Here is a 22,904-nt window from a genome sequence, read left to right on the forward strand (position 1 = left end):
CGCAAACTCCCTCCCTTCCCTCTCTCTCTCTCTCTCCTTCCTCTCACCCCTTCGCTCTCTTGTCTTCTCTCTCCCTCGTGCAATCAATAATGTCCGCCGACGTTCTCGACGACTGCGCAACGTGCCGCCGTAGCTTCCGGCGTCGCTGCGCAACTTTTCTTTCTCCTACACACGTACGACAGGCTCGATTAACACGAAACACGGGTTTCGCTCGCGTTTCTATGCGCGTCGCCGCGAATCCTATGCCGCCCCATTATTTTTAGCACGCCACAAGATAACCACGGGGATGACGTGTCGTTCACGGGGATGAGAAACGGGTTGCGCGTTGAAACGAACTCTTTCACAAATGCGCAGTACGGAGTGGCGTGGGCGGGAGCGGGAAGGCCGATTCTGCGGCCTTCGTTGTTGACATTGATGACACTGAATTTCCATCAGCCTCGCGTCACTTCTCTGTCTCCCTTGCTTCCTCCTCTCCTTTCCTCTCTCTCTCTTCTCTCTCTCTCTCTCTCACTCTTATGTTTGACATCGTCGATTGATTTCGGATAAACTGTCTTCTCGAGGAATCCGCAACGCAGTATAACGAACAATCGTGACATAAGGCATTCCCCGATGAAACTGCCAACGCGTGCAGTTACCGCATATCTACCATATGACCCAGATAAAAGGACGACACAGAGGATACGGTCAGGAGTGGCTTTTGTGTCTGCCTTTGCAGAAGTCGAGAAGTCGTCTCATCAGAGCATCTATTCTCGGAGAGTGAGACATCTCGAGAACCTAGTTAGAACCAAGTTGCCGCCGCGCTCCAGCCCGTTTCTCGTCGTGGTAACCTGGCGAAATTAGTATTTCTAAACTGCAGGTTAGAAGAGGCTATACCGTGCGCTGCGAGCTCGCAGGAACGAGATGCGTTTCACGCAACTGAAATGCATTCAAATTCCTCGCTATTTCGTCGACGGCAATCTCCTCTGATTATTCTCGCGCCAGCCGGCTGGACATATCGCAATGTATCCCTCGAGAAGTAAGAGAGAGAGAGAGAGAAAAATTCAATCCGTGCAATCGAGCACCTGGTCTTCGATTTCTCATAATTCACGGAGTAAATTCCCGTCGATCTTCCAATTGATTTTTGTTTCACACGGAGCGAGCGGTCCGTTCGTAGAAACAATTTCTCACTGTCTATGTCCTGTATTCTGCTTCTCCACGTGGAGAAGAATTCGCACACACACACACACACACACACATACACACATCGTGAGTTACATAATCCGTAAAATTGTTAAATTACGATGCACTTGTGCTTTCGCGTGCTATTGTGTCGCGGCGCGCGTTCTTCCTAACTATATCAATAAATAACCAAACGTGTCCGGTGGCACGGCAGTGTATCACTAGAACGCATTGATATAGATTATGGGCCAGAATTCCGCGGAGCTATCTGCGGCCAGCCCAATCCCGTCCGCTTACTATTCAAACAATGGCAGCCGATATACCGGAATGTGCGCGCAGACAGGAATTCCAATTATTGCACATGTCTGTACATATGCATGTGGCGTGCATGCATGTGCGTGGGTGCGTGTATATGTGTGTTTATATATATGCGTGTGTGTGCATATATATATAATATATTATATATATTATATATATATTTTTTTTTATATCGAATCGTTATCGCTTTACTGAACAACGCGCAAAAGAGAAAAAAGGTCAAAAGATCATTTCCATATAGTAATCGACGACGCGGCGTCACTTGTCGCCAATGATACGACTTCCGCTACTTCTTCATGCAGGTCTCGCATTGAACGCGACGGAGGCGGACAAGAATGAACTTTCGGAGTCGAATTGTTGCACCAATATGACAGCTTTATATTCGCGCTATATCGATAGATTGTTACTCGATCACCAATGTGTGTACCTGGAAAGATGACGTGCCGTATGTCTGTCTTTTGCAGAGAATGTGAAAGTCAAGAAACCAATCGACTTACCCATCCCAAAGAGTGTGGACGACGATCTCGATGAAGACGAAGATGATCTCGACGATGAAGATGACTTGGACGGCGACGCCGAGGATGAGGACAATTCCGACGGTGATCTCGAGGATGTGCTTAGCGATCAGCCCGACGACGACGAGAACGAGGAGGAATACGATGATCTCGATGATTATGACACAACTACCAGGTAATTATCCCGGCGCAGAGATATCAACAACTGAGACGTCTTTTCAAAGCTCTAAGAAAAAATATTCTAAAAAAAAATATATATATATATATATATATATTGTTTCGTTAATATTGTATTATTATGATCGTTAAAATTGGCAGAATTAATTAATATAATTTATTGATATTATGTAATAATTCAATATACGTATATGGTTTCTCGTTAATATTATATAATAATTAAAATTGGCATAGTTAATTAATACATTTCATTGATATTATGTAATAATTGAAGGTATGTGAATAATTAAAGTTCCCTTAATAATTTACTTAAATCAGTCGACCATCGACGACGGTTTCCACGACGGAGAAAGTCAAGCAGGATGCGACGGCGATGCCGTTACCGGTTAGCACGAGCACACAGCAGCCTTCTCAACCGCAGGGCACTCCCGATCCTTATCTGACGCACTTCGACCCACGATCCGAGCATCAGAGTTACAAGCAGGCTCAGATGCGACTCGAGGAGGTGCACAAGGAGAAAGTGACGAAAGTAAGTTCAATCAATCGCAGCGAGAGGAAGAGAAGCGAGATTTAACGCGTTATACGAATATCCTTGGCTGCGCATAGAAGCAGGAAGAGCGCGAGAACGCCAAACGTGAAGTTCTCGATTATCGGATCGAGATATTTTTATTCGAGTACAAAAGAGTCGCGGGAAAGAGATATACAGTGAGAAATACTTTGAGAGACGGATATCGGATGGCGCGGGACATTGGTGTCGAAATCTTTGTGCTACAACGCTTTCAGGTGATGAAGGATTGGAGTGATCTCGAAGAGAGATATCAGGACATCAGGGCCCACGATCCCGTCGCCGCGGACGCTTTCAAACGCTGGATGACGGCGCGATTCCAGGAGACTGTGGCCGCGCTCGAGGAGAGCGGGGCGGCGGAGAAACATCAGTTGAGCGCAATGCATCAGCAGAGAGTGCAGGTACTGCAGCGGAAATGATACGAGCCGAGTGTTTTGCAAAACCGTGTTTAATTATCGTAATCGTCTGACCGTAGGAAGCCGTCAAGCAGAGGAACGAGGAGGCTATGTCATGCTACACCGCAGCCCTCAACGAGACGCCGCCGAATGTGAGTTCCGTGAGCTGCTTGCGCAGCAGGAACACTCGCCACCTCGCTGTCTAATGACCGCTCTATTTATGTTTTGCAGATGCATCGCATTCAGAAGTGCTTGCAAAAGTTGCTGAGGGCCCTCCACAAAGACAGGCACCACACGATCGCTCATTACAAGCATCTGCTCGACAGCAGTTTGGAGCAGGCTCAGCGAGAGAAATCGGCCACTTTGGAGCACCTGGCGGAGATCGATAGGATTACCAATCAGAGCCTGCTGATGTTGGAACGGTAACGTATACCTTATAGACGCGCTTAGAGTTTTCTTCGAATATCTTGAACACGCGCGAAGACACGACGTTTCGTCTTGAGAAACGCCGTTCGCGAGAACATACGCCGCGGCGTCCGCGCCAACTAGAGAGAGACAGACTCACCGTTTTCTCCTGTGCTCAGATATCCAGACCTAAGCGCAAAGATTGGCCGTCTCATGGACGATTACGTTTTGGCCCTCAGGAGTAAGGATGAAACTCCGGGATTGCTGCTAGCGATGACGCGCGAAGCGGAGGCGGCTATTCTCGACAAGTATCAGGCCGATGTCGCCAGCAAGCAGCAAGGTATTTATAATTCGATAGACGAGACGCGCAATGTCGTCTATGTGTAAAAGAAGGCGATGAATGCATTCAGTAGTCTGAAACCGCGAGAAACACCTAAGTAGATTACCTTACTACAGAGAAGGAACATCAGAAACAACTCGAGCGAGCGCGCAAGGAGCAACGTAAGGCGGAACGCGGCGAGCTGCGCACGGAACAGGAGCAGCACGAGGAGAACGACTCAGCCATCGACACCAAGGATATCCCTCAGCAATCGGAGCAGCCTGCCGCGGTCGCTGCTATGCATAATGAGGGAGTAGTCAGAGCAGCGCACAGCATGACACACGATGTCTCTCATTCCGAGCCTGTAATGATCGCTTATTCATCGTTAGCCAACGATGAATGACAGTTAACAATATGATTACACCGTTCTCGCTTTCAGGGTTATTCCGTGAGGCGGGAAGTGTATCACAGAGAAAGTCGATCCGTCTACTTCACGCTCGCGTTCGGCGGCATAGTACTCATGGCAACAGCGGTCGTGGGCGTCGCGGTATTCAAGAGACGCAACGCGAGGAGCCCTCACAGCCAGGTACGTCGGTTAGGTTGTCACTTAGAATAATCACGACGCCGGTTTTTACCGTCTGTTCACGGTGATTATCAGGTTGCTGCGTAATCTCTGTCCTATAGAATATTTGAATAAAATTAAAATTGATATAATTTTTAAGAAGAATTTATATTTAAAATTAGCAACATATTATTGTCTACAACTCGTGAAGGTAATATCCAATCAAACTAACAGCACAAATTGAATGCAATAATAATTTATCGCGCGTCGAAGATAAGCGCACGAAATACGGTAGGAATTACGCAACAACCTAATAATAACGTTGTCGTAATAGCCGCTCTTTGATCGATATGACTAATGTCATATTCTATTTACGCAGGGTTTCATCGAGGTCGATCAGGCGGCCACGCCTGAGGAGCGGCACGTCGCGAATATGCAGATCAATGGGTATGAGAATCCTACATACAAATACTTCGAGGTGAAGGAATAATTCGGCCGCCTCGGCACTCGCAGTTTTGATTTCAAGCTGGTCGCAAAGCCGTTCGTTCTCGCGTATCTTCTTCGAGAATCTCATAATATTTTGTTAGAGTAAGATATAAATAACGTATGTATGTGTGTATATATATATATATATATATATATATATATATATATATATATATATATACACACATATACATACATATATGTATATGCATATATCTCTAACTCCCCCGAGATTCTTCCGAAGACATCCACAGACGTGGGACCTGCGCATTCCGAATGCGCTCTCTCGCGAATTGCGCGGGAACACGCGTTCCTCAATCGGCAGATCGTGCTCGCGACACCCGCAATCGTGACACGCTCCCTCTCTCTCTCCTACACGCGATTGTCGCGGTGCAAGATCGATTTCCGAGGGCTCGACAATATACGTGTAAAATAATGTTCGTAACGGGGACACACGCACGCGAAAACGATCGTTGAAAATTCCGCGTATCCACGTGATGTGCCATACGAGAGAACACGCCAGATGTTAGAAGCTATCTTCGGAAGTATCTCACTCAAAACACATACATCGTTTCTCAATTGCGTTATCGTCATATACGTGTCCGGTAAAAACGCAGGAAGGAGCGCGCCTCGTTGTAAAAGTAGAAACACACGTCGTCTTTTAGACTTACTTCGATGTTCCTTCGCCTCTGACGTCGCGCGCTCGAGTCGCGAAAGCTCCGCGGAGCGTGATCGGTAGCTCGTCGTGAGACCTCGGCCGCTCTTCGCGGGAACGACCTCTCTCTCCGCTCGAGCCGCGGGTGGAAAACACGCGTTTACATGCCGCCGCGGGCGATCGCGAACGATACGCGTCCGCGGCAAACGCGTCATCCCTCTGCGCTCTTTGCTGTATTTTTAGGTTCTGATATTTTCGGAGATAATCAATGGCAATAAAGCAATTCGTAATGCAGCTTAATTAAGTACTTCGCGAAAGGAGGAGAAGAAGAAAAGAGAAGGGGAGAAGAAAAGGAGGAAACGCAATAGCGATTATAGTAGCTTGTCACTGAGGTAGACGTAAAATAATCCGATTGTAATATCGCGCATAATCGTTGTAACGTTATGCTAATTAATCGAGCCGAGTGAGTAAGCGAGCTATATACGCGGGGCACTCTTAAAATATCAGAACACACTGTCATACGCGTGTCATCGTTGCACGTTTCACCTTTTGTGATGCAGCTGGGTTTTTTTCCCGCCCCCATTCCCCTCCCTCCCTCCCTCCCTCGCTCCCTCCTTTCGTCTCTCCGTTCGATTCCCACTGCCTGGTTTACTCGGTGACCTTTTTCAGTACTTAAAAAACATGTCGTAAACACGTCTACTCCTAGTTGATAAAGAGAACTAGACGTAAGGGAATTATAAGAATCATTGACGTATTTCAAAATTAACGACGACGACGATGACGAGGACGACAATTAGGATGATGATGATGATAATGGTGGTAGTGATGATGATGATAAAGGAAGCAAGTTGAAAATATTCTGTATCATTCCACGCGAAAGTCTACCGTTTTTGTCGAGGTGCTGACAGAACGCTAGCACGGAGAATGTTCGGCAGTTTCGTTCGACCTCGCCGAGGAGGCGACGCCCGTCGCATGTCGCACCGTAAACGTGAACGCGACCCGGCGCATCGGAGAGGTCACGCCGACACTGTCGAACAAGAGGAACAGTTCACCGGAGCACGTACTTGAATGGCATTAGTACCTCCGACTTTTGGGTCGTTAAAAAAGAAACAAAGGAGAAGAGGAAAGACGCGGCGGCGGCGGCGGCTGCTTGAGACAAGCGTTTCTCTTTCGCGTTTCTGTTTTGCGTTCTCGAAGAAAAGATAGAAAAGAAGAAAAACCGAAAAAAAAAGGAAAGAAAGCAAGGAAAGAATCGTTCATACAATAACTATCTTAGGATATTATTAATTATATACGACGACGAAGAGACGACGATGACATAATATATTACACGTTTAATGCTTATATATATTTGTATATGGTCGAACAAAAAAAAAGAAGAAAAAAAGGTAGTAACCCGCACTTTAGCGCCAGAGTCGCGTGGGGAAGCACAGTTTTTCTTTACGTTCACCTCGAAGACACACTTTACACGGTTTCGTCGGACTACTAACGAGCGCGCGCGACGTCCGTGCGTTGCGGTGCATTCGACGTAGCGCCGGATAGTGTCATACGATACGCATGTTGCACAGTGCCGTGAAGAAGAAGAGATCACCGGTAATCCTCCACGAGATCAAGAAGCTCTCGGACCTCTACGAGATTGGAGCGTCCGTTTATCGAGTTGTCGTTTACGACGATGTTCTTCGGGACTCTCGATTCACCGTTACGCGAGCGAGTATTGATATTCGACGGGGCAGGAAGGTAACGGACGGCATTAATCGAGCATCCTCGTAGTGCGCTAAAACAATGCACCGCACGTGCGCACTTTCGCGCGCTCGATGTCTACATCGGCCGATCAGCCATTCACCGGGCGCATTCAATATTATACGTGTATAGCGAATAATACGTGTGAAAAAAAAAACGGATTCGGCTCGACGCGCGACTATCACACTGCGTATTGTGTAGGTAGCGATTATAAGAAGAGAAGGAAAAATTGAGGAGCAAAACGCAGTCGCTGTTCTGTCTCGTATGTGTACAATGTCCCGCACGGTCCATGCATGATTACATTCCCGGTTACATTCTAAGGTCTCCCACCCCCTTCTTCTATTGCGTCCACTTTGCTACGTGAAGTATTCGCTACTTTATTATTATTATACTACTACTACTATTACTACTACTATTACTACTTACTATCGCATCGCGTGACACAATCGCCCGTAAACTGGCGCGATTAAGAGGAGAATGGTAAAGGGAGAAAGAAAAGAGGGGTAGAAAGTGAGAGCGCGTTCAGCGAACACAGCGGTTGAGTAATTCATTAACGTAATTGGTCTGGATTTAGAGATCTGACGGTAAAGATCAATAATCACTGGCAGCTTGTCGATCGCTTTGTTCCGCTGAACGCAGCCAGTGAGAAATCTTTAGATATTATTCCTAAGCGCACGTGGAGCAGCTGCCTTTCTATCTAGCGAATCACACAACGCGAATCATTTGTCTCACGCAACTCCGGTGAAAAGAGTGTGTTGCACATGACAGCAATGCAACAACAGAACACACAATAGAAACACGACAACACAATACACACACACACACATACACATCGCTGAATGTTAAAAAATATTATTTTAGATATATTAAGACGCGATAGCAATTATATACCATTGAATGTACTATGACTATGAATACAACAGATAGCATCAATGCGTTAATAATAATGGTATAAATATCTGTTATATATGTATATGTGTGTGTGTGTGTGTCGTATGTGGATAATATATAGATAAATATATATATATACAAATATATATATATACACATGCATATATACATGTATACATATTAAATTAACTAAATATTATGTACCTATAGCGCATAGTCGTTAAAAACAACACCGACAACATCTCATATGAACCTTGACCTTGATACGGATTCACAGATGCTGAAGATCTTACGGTCGTAGTAGAGAGGGACTTATTATTTTTCTAAGCGATCGCGCGCCTTGGCTGGCGAGGCTGGGAGGCGGCTCTTCTAGTCTAGGAAACATAGTATTGTGCGATCTGAGTAGCCTGTGTTAAAACGACAATGGATGATTTCGATCGCATGTGTACCGTCTGCTAAATTTCATGCGATTAAGTGCAGAGCAGCAAACCATTCGAGACACTTGGAGAGAGAGAGAGAGAGTATCATATATATAAGTAAAAAATCGGCTCACTGACCAAGAGACAGAAACGCGCGACTGCAACAATGGTCCAATGTTTTCGCGATGATTTTCATGGCGGGCATTGGTATGGTATCAGTATTAGCCAGTCGGAGCATATCATGTTTCGGTGATTACGTTGCGGCGGGAAAGAGAGTAAACGGAAAGAGAAAAGGGAAGAAATCGTAGCGTGTGCGCTTCAAGATACTGTGAATTTGCATCGGGCCATCTCCGTATATAAGTTTAAAAATTGATTTTTGTAAAGAGGTAATAAGTATATATATATATATATAAATATTATATCGAGGTAACTGACTTAGCTTAAAAGCCATGTGAGACATGAGGAAAAAAAGGGGATGAAGAAGAAGGAGAAGAAGCAGAAAAAAAAGAAAAAATATACGTCCTTGAAGTCGAAGTCCAGATTAGCAAGTCCAAAGATGGAGAAAGAGTATAATAATGACTAAAACTAGACTTTATTTTTACAGTTCTTTCGGTGTCTCCTCCTCGTGTGTATCATCCTCTCGTCTTGCGACGACCGTTGCGGTCCCCGCGATTACGTTGCCCTCGCACAATGCTATTTTCGATTTTGTTCCTCTTAGATACGTCTTTTTTTTTCACAACAACGACACTGAACTCTCCGCGCGATAACAGCTCTGCTCTTTTGGCTCTGTGGCCGCGCACGCGTCCGTTTTCACTAATTAAGTTGACAAACTCGTTGAAACTTAATATAATTGTGATATTCGCAATTATCCTCGTGCGTATAAAGCTCTTTACGGCGTCGTCGCACGATTATTTGTGCACAAAGCGAGAGAAGAAACGACGTATGCGTTGACGCGGGGGCAACTAATTATCGCGGCTCCCGATACGTTTTTATCACAGCGAATTTCAAAACTCCGAAATATCTGGAGTTTTTATCACCGCGTACGGAAGATTTTTGTGTTGTCTCACCGTGAACAACGGCGAATCGTGGCGGTACGAGAGAAAGAAAGAAAGAGAAAAATAACTCATGATTTCAGCTACTAATTGTGATAGCTCAGAGAACGTATCATCCCGCAGAAGCGGTTGAAGAAACTCGTTATTGAGAGATTTATGCTATAAATTGATACTGAGGAAAAGGAACATCTTGTTCCTTTTTTCGCATCTTTCAGAAATGCATGAAATATAATTAATACATTATATATATATATGTAATAAATATTTATATACTCTCATATATACATACATACATACATACATACATACATACATACATATATATATATATATATATGTGTATGTGTATGTATGTATATGTATATGTTGTGTATTTTGTACATGTAGACGCGTGTAATTTTTTTTGCACGCGTCTTTCGAGACGCTTTTTAGAAATCGCAAAAGACTCGGCGCGAAAGCGAGACGAGTTGATAAGATTGAATTGATAAAATGCTTGCTTTGAGGAAGTATTATCTTTAATATTATTTTTTCCTTTTCTTACGATCGACAATTGTAATTGCATGAGGAAACGAAAATCGCCGTTGTTCACGAAGAAGCAAAGACAATGTCGAAAGGCCGAAAACCAATTTTGTCCCCTCGTCCCTCTTTCTCCTTCACAGGTGTCTCTCCTCGCCGCTCACAAGTTTTAACGCATTATTACACCCCGTGAAAGAACGTATTGTGTTTGTGGATATATGTAATTTTACTTATCAATAAATAAATTATAAAGAAACATACCGGCCGTTTTATTACGAGCGTAATCCGACTAAGAATCTCGAACTTTACATCGAGGTTTGAAATTCCACAAATACAACAATCGAAATTTTCAATTTATGAACTCGTAATTTAAGGCTCCTGGCCCCTCGCCGCGGGACTATTCATTGATGATGTCAAAAGCAAAGAAATACATGTCCAAAATTTCTATAAATTGAACGTCAAAATGAAAAGATAAATTTTTGTATTTCCTTGCCTCTAATGTTACAAATTAAAATGATTGCAGCGAGGGTTCAGACGCTTTAAAACTTAAATTTAAGCAACGCAAGCACACGTATGTGAGATCAAATGTCAAATAAAGCTTATCTCGTGTAGATAAAATATTTCGTTAAATAAGTTTTAAACGAGATCGTGTCATCAATTTCTTTGAATCAGTTTATGTTCTAAGAAAGTTCTTTTTGTAAAAAGCAAAAGATATGAATTTAAATAATTAGTGTGTTTGAGCGAATCTACTTGGTATGCATTTCTTTTTTCAAATCTTGGTTAAACTTAATTCACTAAACTCGATTTGCTACTTACGTCATCTTGATATATCGTATTTATTACACATTTTATTAAATAAACTTAAACGACCATCAACTATTACTTTTAGCACAAATATCTAAAATACGTTTCATAGATATCCTGAAGACATTCAGAACAAGTAGGATATTCTTCAGTCTTCAAGATGTCTTAAACATTTGTACTGCATGAGTTGCATTATATCATGATTTGCAAAGACGTTCCATAAAAAAATTTTCTTATGAGAATTCATGAATTTTAATATGAATCAATTTATTACACGCTTATTATTATTCAATATTAAGCACTTTTTGTGATAACTTCGTGATTGCTAAGCACAGTCATCACTTATTAACTGGAATAAATTTTTACAAAGACCTTTAAATACTATAGCAAAAAGTACATACGTCGTTAAGTATTATTAGTATGTTAATCTCCGGTGTTTTTCCGCTTCCTCTTTCCTTCTCTCCTTTTCCCTCTCTCTCTCTTTCTTTCTTTCTGTCACGCACGTGTATATTTCCTCACTCATTACGACTTGTACAAAGAAAATGGAGCTATTATTATTCGTCTGAATTTCTTCAGAACAAAAGAGCGCATGATAAAATAACGATAACTGACCTAAATTGAGGCACACCCGTTTCGCGAACTCAAATCGAATGCGATATCGAGTCACGACGGCGCGCTCCGTCATCCGGCATTGACAGTCGATCGAATGGCCAACGTTAGATTGCACGGGAGGCAACTGTTTACATCGCGAATAAGGTGTTGAATCATTGTTCGTCATAGCTGCACGTCATTATCATCTCGTGTTATCAAAACTCAGCTGAGACATCGGTCAGCGTGTCAAAGTGTAATGTAATTCAGTCAGCGTCTAGCAGCCTGCTTGGACTGTCATATTAGGTTGTATTATACTAATCAGCCGTTTTCAATTAACCGACACACAGTTTGACTACGTTGATAATAGCTCGTGATAACGCGCAAATAACTTAATAGATACTGTTTAGCAAAACGTTTATCTGTTCACGTTCATAACAAGTGAAACTTTAACCTATTCTGTCCCCACGGAACATGTACACGAATGGTCGACACCTTGGTCGATGGGCGACGAGTGATTATCATTGAGGATATGTAGTGCTATCATTGTTTGCTCAGCCGATTAGACGTGTGAAGCAGTGTAAGATCAGCACAGGGAGCCAAAACAAGTAAGCCAAGTGGACGCAGCATCGCTCAGATGTCGTTGAATGATGACTTCGACAGACCGTTCGAGGATTCCGAGCCGCTGCAGTGGGGTGCGTTGCGGGAAATATGCTGTGCCAATGTGGAGTACTTTGCGTCCCATCAGGACGCGAACGGTGTCAGGATCAAGGCCGCGCTTCTAGCGATCCTAGATCATCTGGATCAGCTGCGGCCCTTGTACAGGGAGGTGGCCAAATTCGCTATATACTTTGACTACGATGAAGAGGTGCCCGGCAACGGGTACAGGAGTTTCCTCTCGTTGATCGACAAGAGTATTTTGCACTCTAACGCGGTATGCCAAGAAATATATCGTCAGAAGAATTCCATACTGTCTCGAAAGAGTTATCACATGAGGTAACCATGCATGATATATCATAAATGAATTGTATCTATGAGTCAATCATAACAATTATATATTTATATCGATGAGAGAAAGAGAGAGAAAGTTATAATTATATATATATATATATATAAACCATAATATAATTATATATTTCTGTTTGATCGATGATGCTGAATTCAATTTCTCTATTTTCAGGGAGATAGAAGCATGCTCCCAACTATTAGCCTCATTGTATACATGTTTGCAACATTTAAAAACACTTTACTCATGGAGCACAGAGGTGATAAGCGATGGAAAGTTATCTTTGTTCCCACCAGAGAACCGTACTATTCAGGAACTTCTCAGTCAGATGGGGAACATTAATCAGTACTGTTACTATGGCAGATGCCTAGGATTCCAGGTATTTGGATTGACAATATGTGATATACCCATTTTTTAGATTTTTAAAGTTTGTCTCACTGTTACTTGTTGCTTCCAGTTTTGTGACAGCCTAAAACATGTTTTGAAAACTATAACATTTGGTATGGCTTCTTATAGTGAAGTTTTTTATAACAATGGTACCTTGTTAGGACGATGGACTAATTTTGTTAAGTATTTATTGGATCCTGAAGCAAGGGCTCGTCGTATCGTTAATATATCTCAGCATGCTGATATCTCTTTCTGTCAAGCATTTTGGTTCCTCAATGAATCTGGTAAGAGATAAAAATATTTCACAAATAAATATGCTTTACATCCATAAGATTTATATTTATCCATATTATTTGTAGCAAAGATATTCAACTTATCAGATATTTTATTCAAGTAATGAAGGTGTCTTGTTTATGTCTGTTTTAGAGTTACTACCCAGATTACCATCCATAAAAAGGCATTTAGCTATCAATCAAGTGATATCCATTCCACCCGAAGAATTAATCTTGCCTACTCTTGATGGTGGAACCATCTCAATTCCAATACCAAATAGTCATATAGGAAAGAAACCGATCCATGTTAGATTGCTCAGTTCAAAACGGCGTTTAGGAATGGTAAATAGCATATTAATTGCAATGTGCAAAATGTTATTCAGTTAACTTCGATATGTATGTATATTTTTGACAGATATAAGATTATAGAATATAATAGATTCTATCTTTCTGAAAGATAATGTACACAATTGAATATTTCTATATAAAAAAAATTTATTGGAAAAAAACAAAAATTTGCTGTGTTTATAAAAGAGAAGTGTAATTATCAAATGAGACGATGTACGAATATTTATATATTTTTCTTTTTTTGTTCTCGTAATATACAGTCGTGTACACTACTGTTTAGTCTATCTTTGTGGAATAGATTAAGCATTTAGTTGAAAGAGAGAGAATACATGTGTACGTGTATATGCGAATGAGAGATAAAAGGAGATATGCTCTTAAAATAATACGTCTTCATTGATAATATTTTATCAAGGTTGGATCTGGGGGTATAGGAGGAGAATTACTAGGCCTATGTGATGGATTGATCATTCACAGTCACGGAGGTGGATTTGTAGCTCAAACGTCCCGATCGCACGAGATATATTTGCGAAGCTGGGCGGTGAAGCTTGGTGTACCAATTTTAAGTATAGATTATAGTTTAGCTCCGGAAGCTCCCTATCCTCGTGCACTTGAAGAGGTTCTGTACACTTACGCGTGGGCATTGAAGCATGCGAGCACGCTACTTGGAAGCACAGCAAAGAAAGTGATATTTGTCGGTAAGTGTGTCTTCCTAATAACCGATTGCGTCATATTACACGATGAATTGATTGTACAATTTAATATATATTTCGTCAGGTGATTCCGCGGGTGGTAACTTAAATCTTGGGGCCACTATGAGATGCTTACAATTAAATATAAGGAAGCCAGACGGTATCTTTATGGCATACGCACCGATACTTATTGATTTCGTCCCGTCGCCGTCTCGTATGCTCTGTATCACGGACCCGTTATTGCCATTCGGATTCATGTTGCGATGCTTGAAAGCTTATGTTGCAACTGACAACAAGAAAATCACAAAGTAAGATTTCAACGGAGAATTTGTGAAATGTGCTTGTCGAATTGTCATCGGAGTTTGATAAGTCATTCTTATTATGTAAAATTGATAAAACAAGTACATTAACGTGTTTCTTTCGCGATTAAGATATCATTATACTTAATTTTATTGCACGTTGTTCGTCTGATTAATATGGATGCGTGACGCGATGCGTCATAGATTTGTAATCGATTTATTTTGTGGACAGGGAACAAGAAGTTGAAGAGTGTGCCAAATCGGATACGGAATCTTTTGCGGAAGTGAGCGAAAGTGACCTTATAGCGCTGGCTCTGAGTCCAAATGGCGACGGTGCAAACGGCACCCAGAAATTGGTATCCTTACCGTCCGATTCCACATTGAATTCCGTCAGTCTGACAGAAGTCGATGGTATATATAAACCAGCCAAGCATACGTTGTGCATTATTACGTGATTATGTTACTTATATCTGTATCTTGGCAAAAAGGTTTCATTACGTTATCACTACATTAATTGTATCGATTAATGATTGTATCGTTAATGATTGAGTACTCCATTAGTACTCCAACAATTAACGAACAAAATTGTTGGTGTTTAAGCTGAAAGGTTTTTAATACAAATTCGAAGATTTTTGTGATGGAAGGTTGAAGAAATAAATGTAACTTTGGCCCTTCTTTCCAGATACAGATATATGTATAGTTGTGTTCCCTCATTATGCATTTTGAGAAATTTTTTAATGCGATAGGTACTGAATGTCCGAAAGTAGAGGAAAAGTCGCGGGAATATATCAGCAGATTTGTAGATATGTACAGAAACTCAGGCCTCGCTTCGTCATCGTCCGTTGCGAATGGCAGTGACAGCAGAGATGGTAATATTTCAGGAAGCGACAAATCGTGGTCTCTGTTCGGATGGTCTTTCGGAAAGAATAGTAAGGAGACCAGGCAACTCGATGTGGAGAATGGCAAAAGTCCTTTGGTGGAGCTCAACTTCACGATACCGAGGGATCCATTCTTGAGTCCGTATCTCGCGCCAGACGATACATTAGTCCATCTGCCGCCTATAAAGTTACTGGTATTTGTTTGAACTATTTTTTTAGGCTTATTAATAGGCAATATGGATCATACTATCTCTTATTAAGATGGGGAGTTCAAGGACTGTCTTTGTCTCTTTATATACATATATATGCATGCATTGACATCTGTATATAATAATTTGCTTATAGTCGCTACAACTTGACCCTTGTCTTGATGATTGCGTCATGTTCGCGAGGAAACTTCGTTCGCTTGGTAACAAAGTTACATTGGATATATTGCCGGGATTGCCGCATGGATTTCTCAATCTTTTATTGGTAAAAATTGGCTTCATTATCTATCGTTTGACTCAAGCATGTACGTATCACGTTATTATACTTTCATAGGTTTCGAAAGAAGCGGCGGAGGCCACCGATCTTTGTGCTACGAGAATCAAAGAGTTGTTGGAATTGTAACTATACAACGCGGACGTGGTAATATTATTGTTAACATATAAATGCTGATCTAGGGTAAATGGGAGAAGTACTTTAATGTCGCAATAATTATTTATCCGCGATGCGACAAGCACTATTATTATTTTCAACGGCTTATGTCAATGATTTCTAATGACATTTCAGGAATACGTAAATAATGGTCGAAGCTTTTAGCCGATCACTGTCTACTGTAGATAAAGTCCACTTTAGACGATCTATAATTCGCGAATTTTTACTACAACAAAGTTAATTTAATCGGTATTAAATAAAAATTTAATACTTCTAATTACTATTAAATTTATTTGATAATGACGTAATTCCCGCGCTAAAACTCTCATCAAAATCATATTCAGAGCTTCCAGGAGCAAAACTTCCGAAAGCAAATTTCTTTTCTGTAAATTTCTTTTGTTCATTATTACTTAAAAGAATCTCTTTAAAAGCTTCATCATATATTTATTAGACGATTAATGTATATAGTGTTTATTATCATATAAAAAAAAATAGGTCGGGATTGGTGTCTCGCAATGTTTTAGTGCCATTTAGAGAACTTTGATATCATTTTCTCGATCGATTCAAAACTAGTAAAATTATTCTAGTTAGTTATAGTAAAAGAAAAAACTTAGTTACTATCCAAATTAATATCAAGAACATATTAAATCCAAATAGCGAACGGTAACTGCGAGTGTAATTCGTCAAATATTTGATTTTAATATAGATATCTGCTCCAAGTTCCATCGCGAATCATACATCATCTAGAAAATGGGCTTTAACAATTACTATCGATATTATTACATATACATCAATGTGTCGCATTAAAACGCAACATTGTCTAAAGCTATTTAGAATGCAGGTGTCCTAAAATATTCTTCTGACCGCAAATATTAGCGATGAAGGTAAGAACATCTTGTACATGTAAAAAAAACAAGTTTGAAGAGTACTTAGTATTATATTCTAATTTCTTACACGCGCGCTAAAGTTACGTATCGCTATAAACACATTTACGAGGCACTATTATACAATGCGTGAGACTTCCTTGGCACGTTTTCTCGTGCATTCTTATATATACTTCTCTGTAATATATACATACATTATTTCACACCAAAGAAATTTTAATATACGAAATACCGCGCGCAAATATCGAGTGCAATACTTCTTATTTTATGTATATTTTCAATACATGTACAATTGTTTTAATATCACCATTTTAGGAGGAATATGGCTTAAATACTATGTACAAATTTTTCAATACATATTAGTAGAAAAGATTGATGGACAATAAAAACAATATGTAAAAATTTAGGTCGATTTTGTATATTTTACCTATATAAAGTAAATAGTATAACCTCATATATTAATTTATTTTTTTTTTGTTTCTTGTTTATCGTAACTGCAATTCCATTTAGTTGAATGTTTATATTTCACGTGTATGCAGGCGAGGTAGAGCAATCCAACTTACAATATCGATGGCTATAATACAAAACGATTTTATTGACAGAACATGGGAATATGTAGATCCTAAATTGTGGAAAAGATAGGCTAATAAACAATGCTACTTATTAGTTGACAGTTTGATGATTCGTTTGATTTGCTCGAGGACGTAACGTCTTTTGTAATACGTGTGCGTCCGCTGGCTCTATTCTCTTGTAATAATGCTCTTTAGTTTCGACAATTTCAAATCCAAATTTCTTATAGAAGTCAATTGCGCCTTCGTTGCTTATTTGAACATGTCTGTGAATGACAGTTGTGTATAATTGTAAATGATGATTTTTCCAAACTGTACATAATACAATGATTGTAAATTGAACTCACAGAAAGATTGAGTCAAAATTCCCATCCTTGTTAACATAATTTAAAACATGTTGCACCATAACAGTGCCAATTCCTAATCTTCTATAGGGATAGAGACAACCCAATGTCATTATGTATAAACGCCTAGAATTTTCTGAAGTATCTACACGGCAGCAAACTGCTCCAACCTGAAAAATCATCATATATATTATGTAACATTTGCAAACTTATTTATTTAAGCTCAAGTTTAAAGTCAGATCAGTGATATTCAAACTTGTTTGGTTGTAAGATTCCTCTTGTATAAGTAAAACATCAAGTAATTTAGTAGCATATTAATTGCATATATTTCTCTTGATTAATTCTAGTTATTAATGTAGCTGTCAAACTTTTATCAGAGATTCTGTGAAAACTAATCTTTCTCATATGAATAGCAATACACTTGCTACGTGTTTGCAGAGCTCTTTGAATCTCTATCTTTATTAGAGTTTTAGGAAGCAGGACTTCAATAGAATTCAAACAAGTAGAATATCACTATTAAACAAATTATTGTGAGTACCACTATATCATTGTAATATGCTAGTTTGGCGAGTTCCCCAGCCTCCAGTACATCCTTATAGAACTTTTCATTGTACGACACTGGGAATACAACTTGATTGAGCAATTTTAGTTGCTTTATGTTATGAGGTGTCACGTCTCCCAGCTCTATTTTCGACCTGCAATGAAAAACACGGTCAGATCAAATGCAGAATCGCTTCCATCCAGTGATGTCTATTAATACTGTAGGACATCCTGGCGTTCGAAATCTAATTCAAAAGAAATAGCTTTAAACAACAGTTTCGTCAGACAGACATAACCTTGAAAAGTTTGAGTCGCTCACCTGGTCATCCTGGTGGGTGCCGGAGAGGATTCGCGGTCTCAATAACGAACTTTACAGCGTGTTACTCGCACGCCTCTTTCTCGCGCCAAGGAATGAGGGCCATCGCACACAAATCCCGTAGCTGTAAATGTAAAACATAAACTCAAGCCGAAGAACCAATCAGAATATTGCTTTATAAGTACCGGCGACGATCGACCAAAGAATCGATGCTCGACTTTCTTCGTTAAAGAATCGATTGTTTTCTCGATTTTTTAAAATTCGATGATCTTTAGTCGATAGATTTTTTATTCATATTCATGTAGCGCGCGCTGCAAGAAGTTCCGGCCTAACCGCCGTGGCATATAGACGTATCCGAATGTTCAGACGTGATCTAAGATTTTTTTTGGAAACAATCCTCAAAATTATTTTCGGGGAATATTAGCCCATATTTATTTTCTTATTTTCTTTTCCCCAACAATTAGAATAATGTTGGGGAAAAATCGAAGGATTACCTTGAACCAATATTGAAAGAAAGAGAGAGAGAGAGAGAGAGAGAGAGAGAGAGCGCTGCAAGGAAGAAGATAAACTTTACATTTGAAAAAATTATCTGATATCTGGAAACTGCGAACTGTAGTTTTCAAATCACCTCGTTATTATTATTTTTACGGAAGTTACTTAACTTTCAGTTATAGTTCGTCGAATTTTGCTTCTTATGTAACCGAGAAAAGCCATCTTTAATTTTTGTGTACGATAAAAGATTTTTTATTTCCGAATTTACAAAGAGCAAATGAGATGACTTTTCTTTTTATATGCCAAAATAAAATCAAACATAAAGATGCATACGTATGTATATTTTACCTACGTAAAGGTAATTGCCTATTATTAGAATCATCGCGTTGAACGAGGTTCCATTCTTACAACGCGAGATGGCCTGCATTACGTTTGTCGCCATCTTGTGCACCACATGACCTCGTTGGCGTGTCCCGTGACCAGCTCACGTGAATTTTGACAAATTCAAACGTTTTTTTTTTTGGTGGCGAAGAAATGGACATTTTGGGGCAGCATATCGAGTCGCAGGATGCAAGGTAGCGTTTATGTTTAGTATCAGCTGTCCGATATCGCGAACACCTTATCCTTTCCGTCTTGTCCGAGGTCTCCTCAAGGTCATCATGTAGTGCCACAGTACGCATTTAACGAGCCGTGCTAGGATCGACACACAGTAATCATCCGAAGTAATACACCTAGTGCAGCGACTCCCAGCCGAGATCAGTAACCTCGACAATGCGTCTGAACACCTTATCTGTTTTGCAGCGCCGTGAAGGACGACAGTGGAACGGGGATTGTTATAGAGGAAGCAGAATTCGTGGATTGCGAAGGTAAGGAAAAAGGCCATATGAGGAAGAAAAAACTTTACGTTCGTGTCTTGTCATTTGTAAGCCACATCCTGGCTACAATGTCCACTCTTTACATGACTCCTTGGATGATGGAGAATCAATTTTCATACATGTGTCTGTTTCATCAGCAGAACCTGTTGGAGAAGATGATATGCGTTACCAAGAAACCCTAGCTTACAGAGTTGTTCAAGTGAACAGCACTGCCTTACAATCAGCCAATGAAATAGAACTACCTGTATCACAACCAGGAAACAACACCGTACAAGTACTAACATCACCTTTGAATGGACAGTTTTATATTGTTGGAAATGCCAACGATGTTTTTACTACAGCGCAGACATCTAGATCTTTAGTACCAAGAGCAACAACATTACAAATAGAAACATCAAGAAATTGTACCACTGGATTGAAAAAGGTACACATTATGGATCAATTTTTCTTACTTTAATAATTAACAGTTAAATCATATGTATATCTTTGTCTAATATAAAAAGAAAAATAAAGACATGCATGATTTAACTCATAGTTAGCTTATCCAGAAGTTAAAAAATCAGCTGTATATCATATCAGTATATTGGGTATGTTCAGCAGAGAAAACTGTAACTATTGTAAAATTTGTGGATCTAATTAATGTATGTTCTAAATCTTGGCTAAATCTAGAAGCATATACTAATCAAATGTGCGAATTTGACAGTTGTAAAGCAGCTTCCTATATTAAACCCAACCATAATGTTCATTGCTGAATTTGTAGTTTAAGATAAGCTAGAAATAAAATTTGTCATTTTGTAGAGGGATGATAGACGAAGAGCAACACACAACGAAGTCGAGCGTCGACGTAGAGATAAAATAAACAATTGGATTGCGAAATTGGGTAAGATTATACCCGAGTGCAATGCAAGCACGACTATTGGAATCAGCAGTAGTGGAGAGGCAAAAACCAATTATGAGACTCTGGTAAATTGTGTAACTTTCGATATCGCGTAATTATTTATCGGTTTTTGCTATAAAGATCAGAAATAACATTTGCTAGTAATATGTGTTTCTAACAGCATTACTAACAAATGTAAATTGTCTTATTTAAATTTGTTGAAAACAAAGATTTCCAACAAGTTACAAAAAAAGTTAAACACACTTTTCTATTAACTTTATTATTTTGGAATGAAAAATATTAATAATATTTGTTTTCAACATTTTACGGAAAATAAAAGTTATTTATTTTGGTAACATGCTGATAACTTTGTTACAAACATTGCCAAAGATATTTCTGCAACCCATCATTTGATGTTCTACATCAAAGGATATTGAAAATAAATTATTAGCAGAAGAATGAATTAGATATGCATTAACAACACTGTTAAAAGGTTTTGTTTTGATTGTATTACAAAATTTGTAAAATTTATGTATAGCACATATTTGCTAATAACAATTATTATTAACAATTAAAAATTTTTCAATTTTGTTGAAGACATTTGAGAATATTTTTACTAATAACATTGATGTTATCAGTTTAATCATGATAAATAGTTTTTCTAATTTTGTTAGTAACATTTATTTTTCACATTAAAATTGTTGCAATTTTAATTGTTAATAACATCTAATAAATCGTTTTCTGAAGAATATATTTTTGCTAAAACTATTTATATTGTTAGTTTCTTGCTATTAATAATTACTGCTGTTTTTTTTTATGCAAGTCGGACTTAAAAGACATATTGTTATCTTATAACAGAGTAAAGGAGGCATCTTAGCGAAGGCTTGCGAGTACATAGGTGAGCTGCGCGCAACCAATCAAAACCTGAACCAGTGTCTGCAGGAGAACGAGAAGCTGCGTCAGGATATCACGGCATTGAAGCAGTTAATAACCCAATTAAAACACGAAAATCATCAACTCAGATCGCAAATAACAACTTCTACCGGTAACTCCGTTGAAGTTGTACATTTGAGTCCTTAAGCTTCTTCTAATTCGTGAGCCGACGGTTCTTTCTGTAAATACTAGGACTTATGAGTTGTTTCTTCTTGCACGGAATACGTACACTCGACATCGTGTACGTTTACATATGAAGTTGGAAAATGCGAATGTTAAAGCGGATGTTAAAGTGAGAAAGTATACGCAACACCAATTGTACGTAGGTGTGAATATCTGGGCACGGCGCTTGGCTTGAAAGCCAAGTTTCTCGTGCCCAAATTTCGAATATGAAAGCGTATGTGGTGCCGAGTTTATCTAAGTTTCTGTTCTCTTCACCAACGACTGCACTAGATTTAGCAAAATTACAATATTTCAATTCGATATCCAATATCAAATTGGGTACTTCTAGTAATACAGTCATAACTGCACATACACAATCTTACATCGACATTTTATTTTTTACACACACTGTTCTATTAACTCACTAAATGATACCAAAAGCGTCAAATCGGAAAGAAATAAAGCTTATAATTTCTGTAACACAACAAAATGTATTCTTCAAGAAAAATAACTTCGTATTGTTACACAATCACTTATTTGTTATATAAGGTACAAAATAAGACAAAGTTATAATATCTAAGGAAATTATAATATATTTGTTCAGCGTATATGCGTTTATATACCTTTTCAGCAATCCTCTTTTTGAGATAAAAAATATATCCCAAAAAGAGGAATATTGATATCAATTATATAAAAGTCTAGTGTACAGTTACATCATTAATATATAATTATATATATATATATAAAATTATATATTAATGATGTGACTGTACTTTTATATTATTGATATCAATATTCCTCTTTTTGGGATATATTTTTTATCTCAAAAAGA

At 39.3% G+C, this 22,904-nt stretch overlaps 4 protein-coding genes across 11 annotated transcripts in view; 3 read left to right on the top strand and 1 right to left on the bottom strand.

The window, feature by feature from the left end:
• LOC116852422 (amyloid-beta-like protein) overlaps positions 1 to 10,431 on the top strand; it is a 47,399-nt gene extending 36,968 nt beyond the window's left edge. Inside the window, exons 7-15 of one of the 3 annotated variants that reach the window (XM_032832768.1) lie at positions 1,941 to 2,166; positions 2,487 to 2,697; positions 2,952 to 3,134; positions 3,209 to 3,280; positions 3,360 to 3,550; positions 3,773 to 3,873; positions 3,990 to 4,216; positions 4,292 to 4,438; positions 4,794 to 10,431. In XM_032832768.1, coding sequence (XP_032688659.1) covers positions 1,941 to 2,166; positions 2,487 to 2,697; positions 2,952 to 3,134; positions 3,209 to 3,280; positions 3,360 to 3,550; positions 3,773 to 3,873; positions 3,990 to 4,216; positions 4,292 to 4,438; positions 4,794 to 4,904 — 1,469 coding nt within the window. In that variant the 3' untranslated portion in view covers positions 4,905 to 10,431. Of the gene's footprint in view, positions 1 to 1,940; positions 2,167 to 2,486; positions 2,698 to 2,951; positions 3,135 to 3,208; positions 3,281 to 3,359; positions 3,551 to 3,712; positions 3,874 to 3,989; positions 4,217 to 4,291; positions 4,439 to 4,793 lie in introns of all 3 variants that reach the window. The other 2 variants (XM_032832766.1, XM_032832767.1) reach the window with 2 other exon arrangements.
• Positions 10,432 to 11,463: 1,032 nt separating this feature from the next.
• Positions 11,464 to 17,370, top strand: LOC116852421 (hormone-sensitive lipase). Of its 2 annotated transcripts, none has more exons than XM_032832765.1 (10): positions 11,464 to 12,561; positions 12,746 to 12,950; positions 13,029 to 13,242; positions 13,385 to 13,572; positions 13,991 to 14,273; positions 14,353 to 14,575; positions 14,799 to 14,977; positions 15,448 to 15,638; positions 15,790 to 15,915; positions 15,985 to 17,370. In XM_032832765.1, the coding sequence occupies exons 1-10, from the start codon at positions 12,203 to 12,205 to the stop codon at positions 16,051 to 16,053; spliced, it is 2,037 nt and encodes a 678-aa protein (XP_032688656.1). In that variant the 5' UTR covers positions 11,464 to 12,202; the 3' UTR covers positions 16,054 to 17,370. The 2 variants fall into 2 exon arrangements, with proteins under 2 accessions (XP_032688656.1, XP_032688655.1); XM_032832764.1 differs by having other exon boundaries at positions 11,465 to 12,561; positions 15,313 to 15,638.
• Positions 17,371 to 17,531: 161 nt separating this feature from the next.
• On the bottom strand, positions 17,532 to 18,915 carry LOC116852423 (probable N-acetyltransferase san). Its single transcript, XM_032832769.1, has 4 exons — positions 18,737 to 18,915; positions 18,416 to 18,572; positions 17,881 to 18,047; positions 17,532 to 17,799 (listed from the first exon to the last, which is right to left on the bottom strand). The coding sequence occupies exons 1-4, from the start codon at positions 18,742 to 18,744 to the stop codon at positions 17,628 to 17,630; spliced, it is 504 nt and encodes a 167-aa protein (XP_032688660.1). The 5' UTR covers positions 18,745 to 18,915; the 3' UTR covers positions 17,532 to 17,627.
• Positions 18,916 to 19,644: 729 nt separating this feature from the next.
• Positions 19,645 to 22,772, top strand: LOC116852439 (upstream stimulatory factor 2-like). 5 transcript variants are annotated; one of them, XM_032832819.1, is made up of 6 exons: positions 19,681 to 19,800; positions 19,868 to 19,947; positions 20,027 to 20,091; positions 20,241 to 20,524; positions 20,899 to 21,063; positions 21,836 to 22,769. In XM_032832819.1, exons 4-6 carry the CDS (start codon positions 20,261 to 20,263, stop codon positions 22,055 to 22,057), a joined length of 651 nt encoding a protein of 216 aa, XP_032688710.1. In that variant the 5' UTR covers positions 19,681 to 19,800; positions 19,868 to 19,947; positions 20,027 to 20,091; positions 20,241 to 20,260; the 3' UTR covers positions 22,058 to 22,769. The 5 variants fall into 5 exon arrangements, with proteins under 5 accessions (XP_032688707.1, XP_032688708.1, XP_032688710.1 ...); XM_032832816.1 differs by lacking the exon at positions 19,868 to 19,947 and having other exon boundaries at positions 19,645 to 19,800; positions 20,238 to 20,524; positions 21,836 to 22,772; XM_032832817.1 differs by lacking the exon at positions 19,868 to 19,947 and having other exon boundaries at positions 19,646 to 19,800; positions 21,836 to 22,770.
• Positions 22,773 to 22,904: the final 132 nt, after the last annotated feature.

The sequence above is a fragment of the Odontomachus brunneus genome, unplaced genomic scaffold, assembly GCF_010583005.1.
Source record: "Odontomachus brunneus isolate Ranch 3 - 2012 unplaced genomic scaffold, Obru_v1 Obru_scaffold_224, whole genome shotgun sequence".
NCBI lineage: Eukaryota > Metazoa > Arthropoda > Insecta > Hymenoptera > Formicidae > Odontomachus > Odontomachus brunneus.

Bases quoted from the DNA above. Each gene is read 5' to 3' on its own strand.
- LOC116852439 (XM_032832816.1), top strand. From the start codon at position 19,760: ATGGACATTTTGGGGCAGCATATCGAGTCGCAGGATGCAAG. The intron at 19,801-20,026 runs GTAGCGTTTATG...TCTGTTTTGCAG, and splicing joins ATCGAGTCGCAGGATGCAAG to CGCCGTGAAGGACGACAGTG. The intron at 20,092-20,237 runs GTAAGGAAAAAG...CTGTTTCATCAG, and splicing joins AGAATTCGTGGATTGCGAAG to CAGAACCTGTTGGAGAAGAT.
- LOC116852421 (XM_032832764.1), top strand. From the start codon at position 12,203: ATGTCGTTGAATGATGACTTCGACAGACCGTTCGAGGATTCCGAGCCG. The intron at 13,243-13,384 runs GTAAGAGATAAA...TGTCTGTTTTAG, and splicing joins TTGGTTCCTCAATGAATCTG to AGTTACTACCCAGATTACCA. The intron at 14,576-14,798 runs GTAAGATTTCAA...TTTTGTGGACAG, and splicing joins GACAACAAGAAAATCACAAA to GGAACAAGAAGTTGAAGAGT.
- LOC116852423 (XM_032832769.1), bottom strand. The intron at 18,048-18,415 runs GTACTCACAATA...ATGATTTTTCAG, and splicing joins CATATTACAATGATATAGTG to GTTGGAGCAGTTTGCTGCCG. The intron at 17,800-17,880 runs GTGAGTTCAATT...TGTCATTCACAG, and splicing joins AATTTTGACTCAATCTTTCT to ACATGTTCAAATAAGCAACG.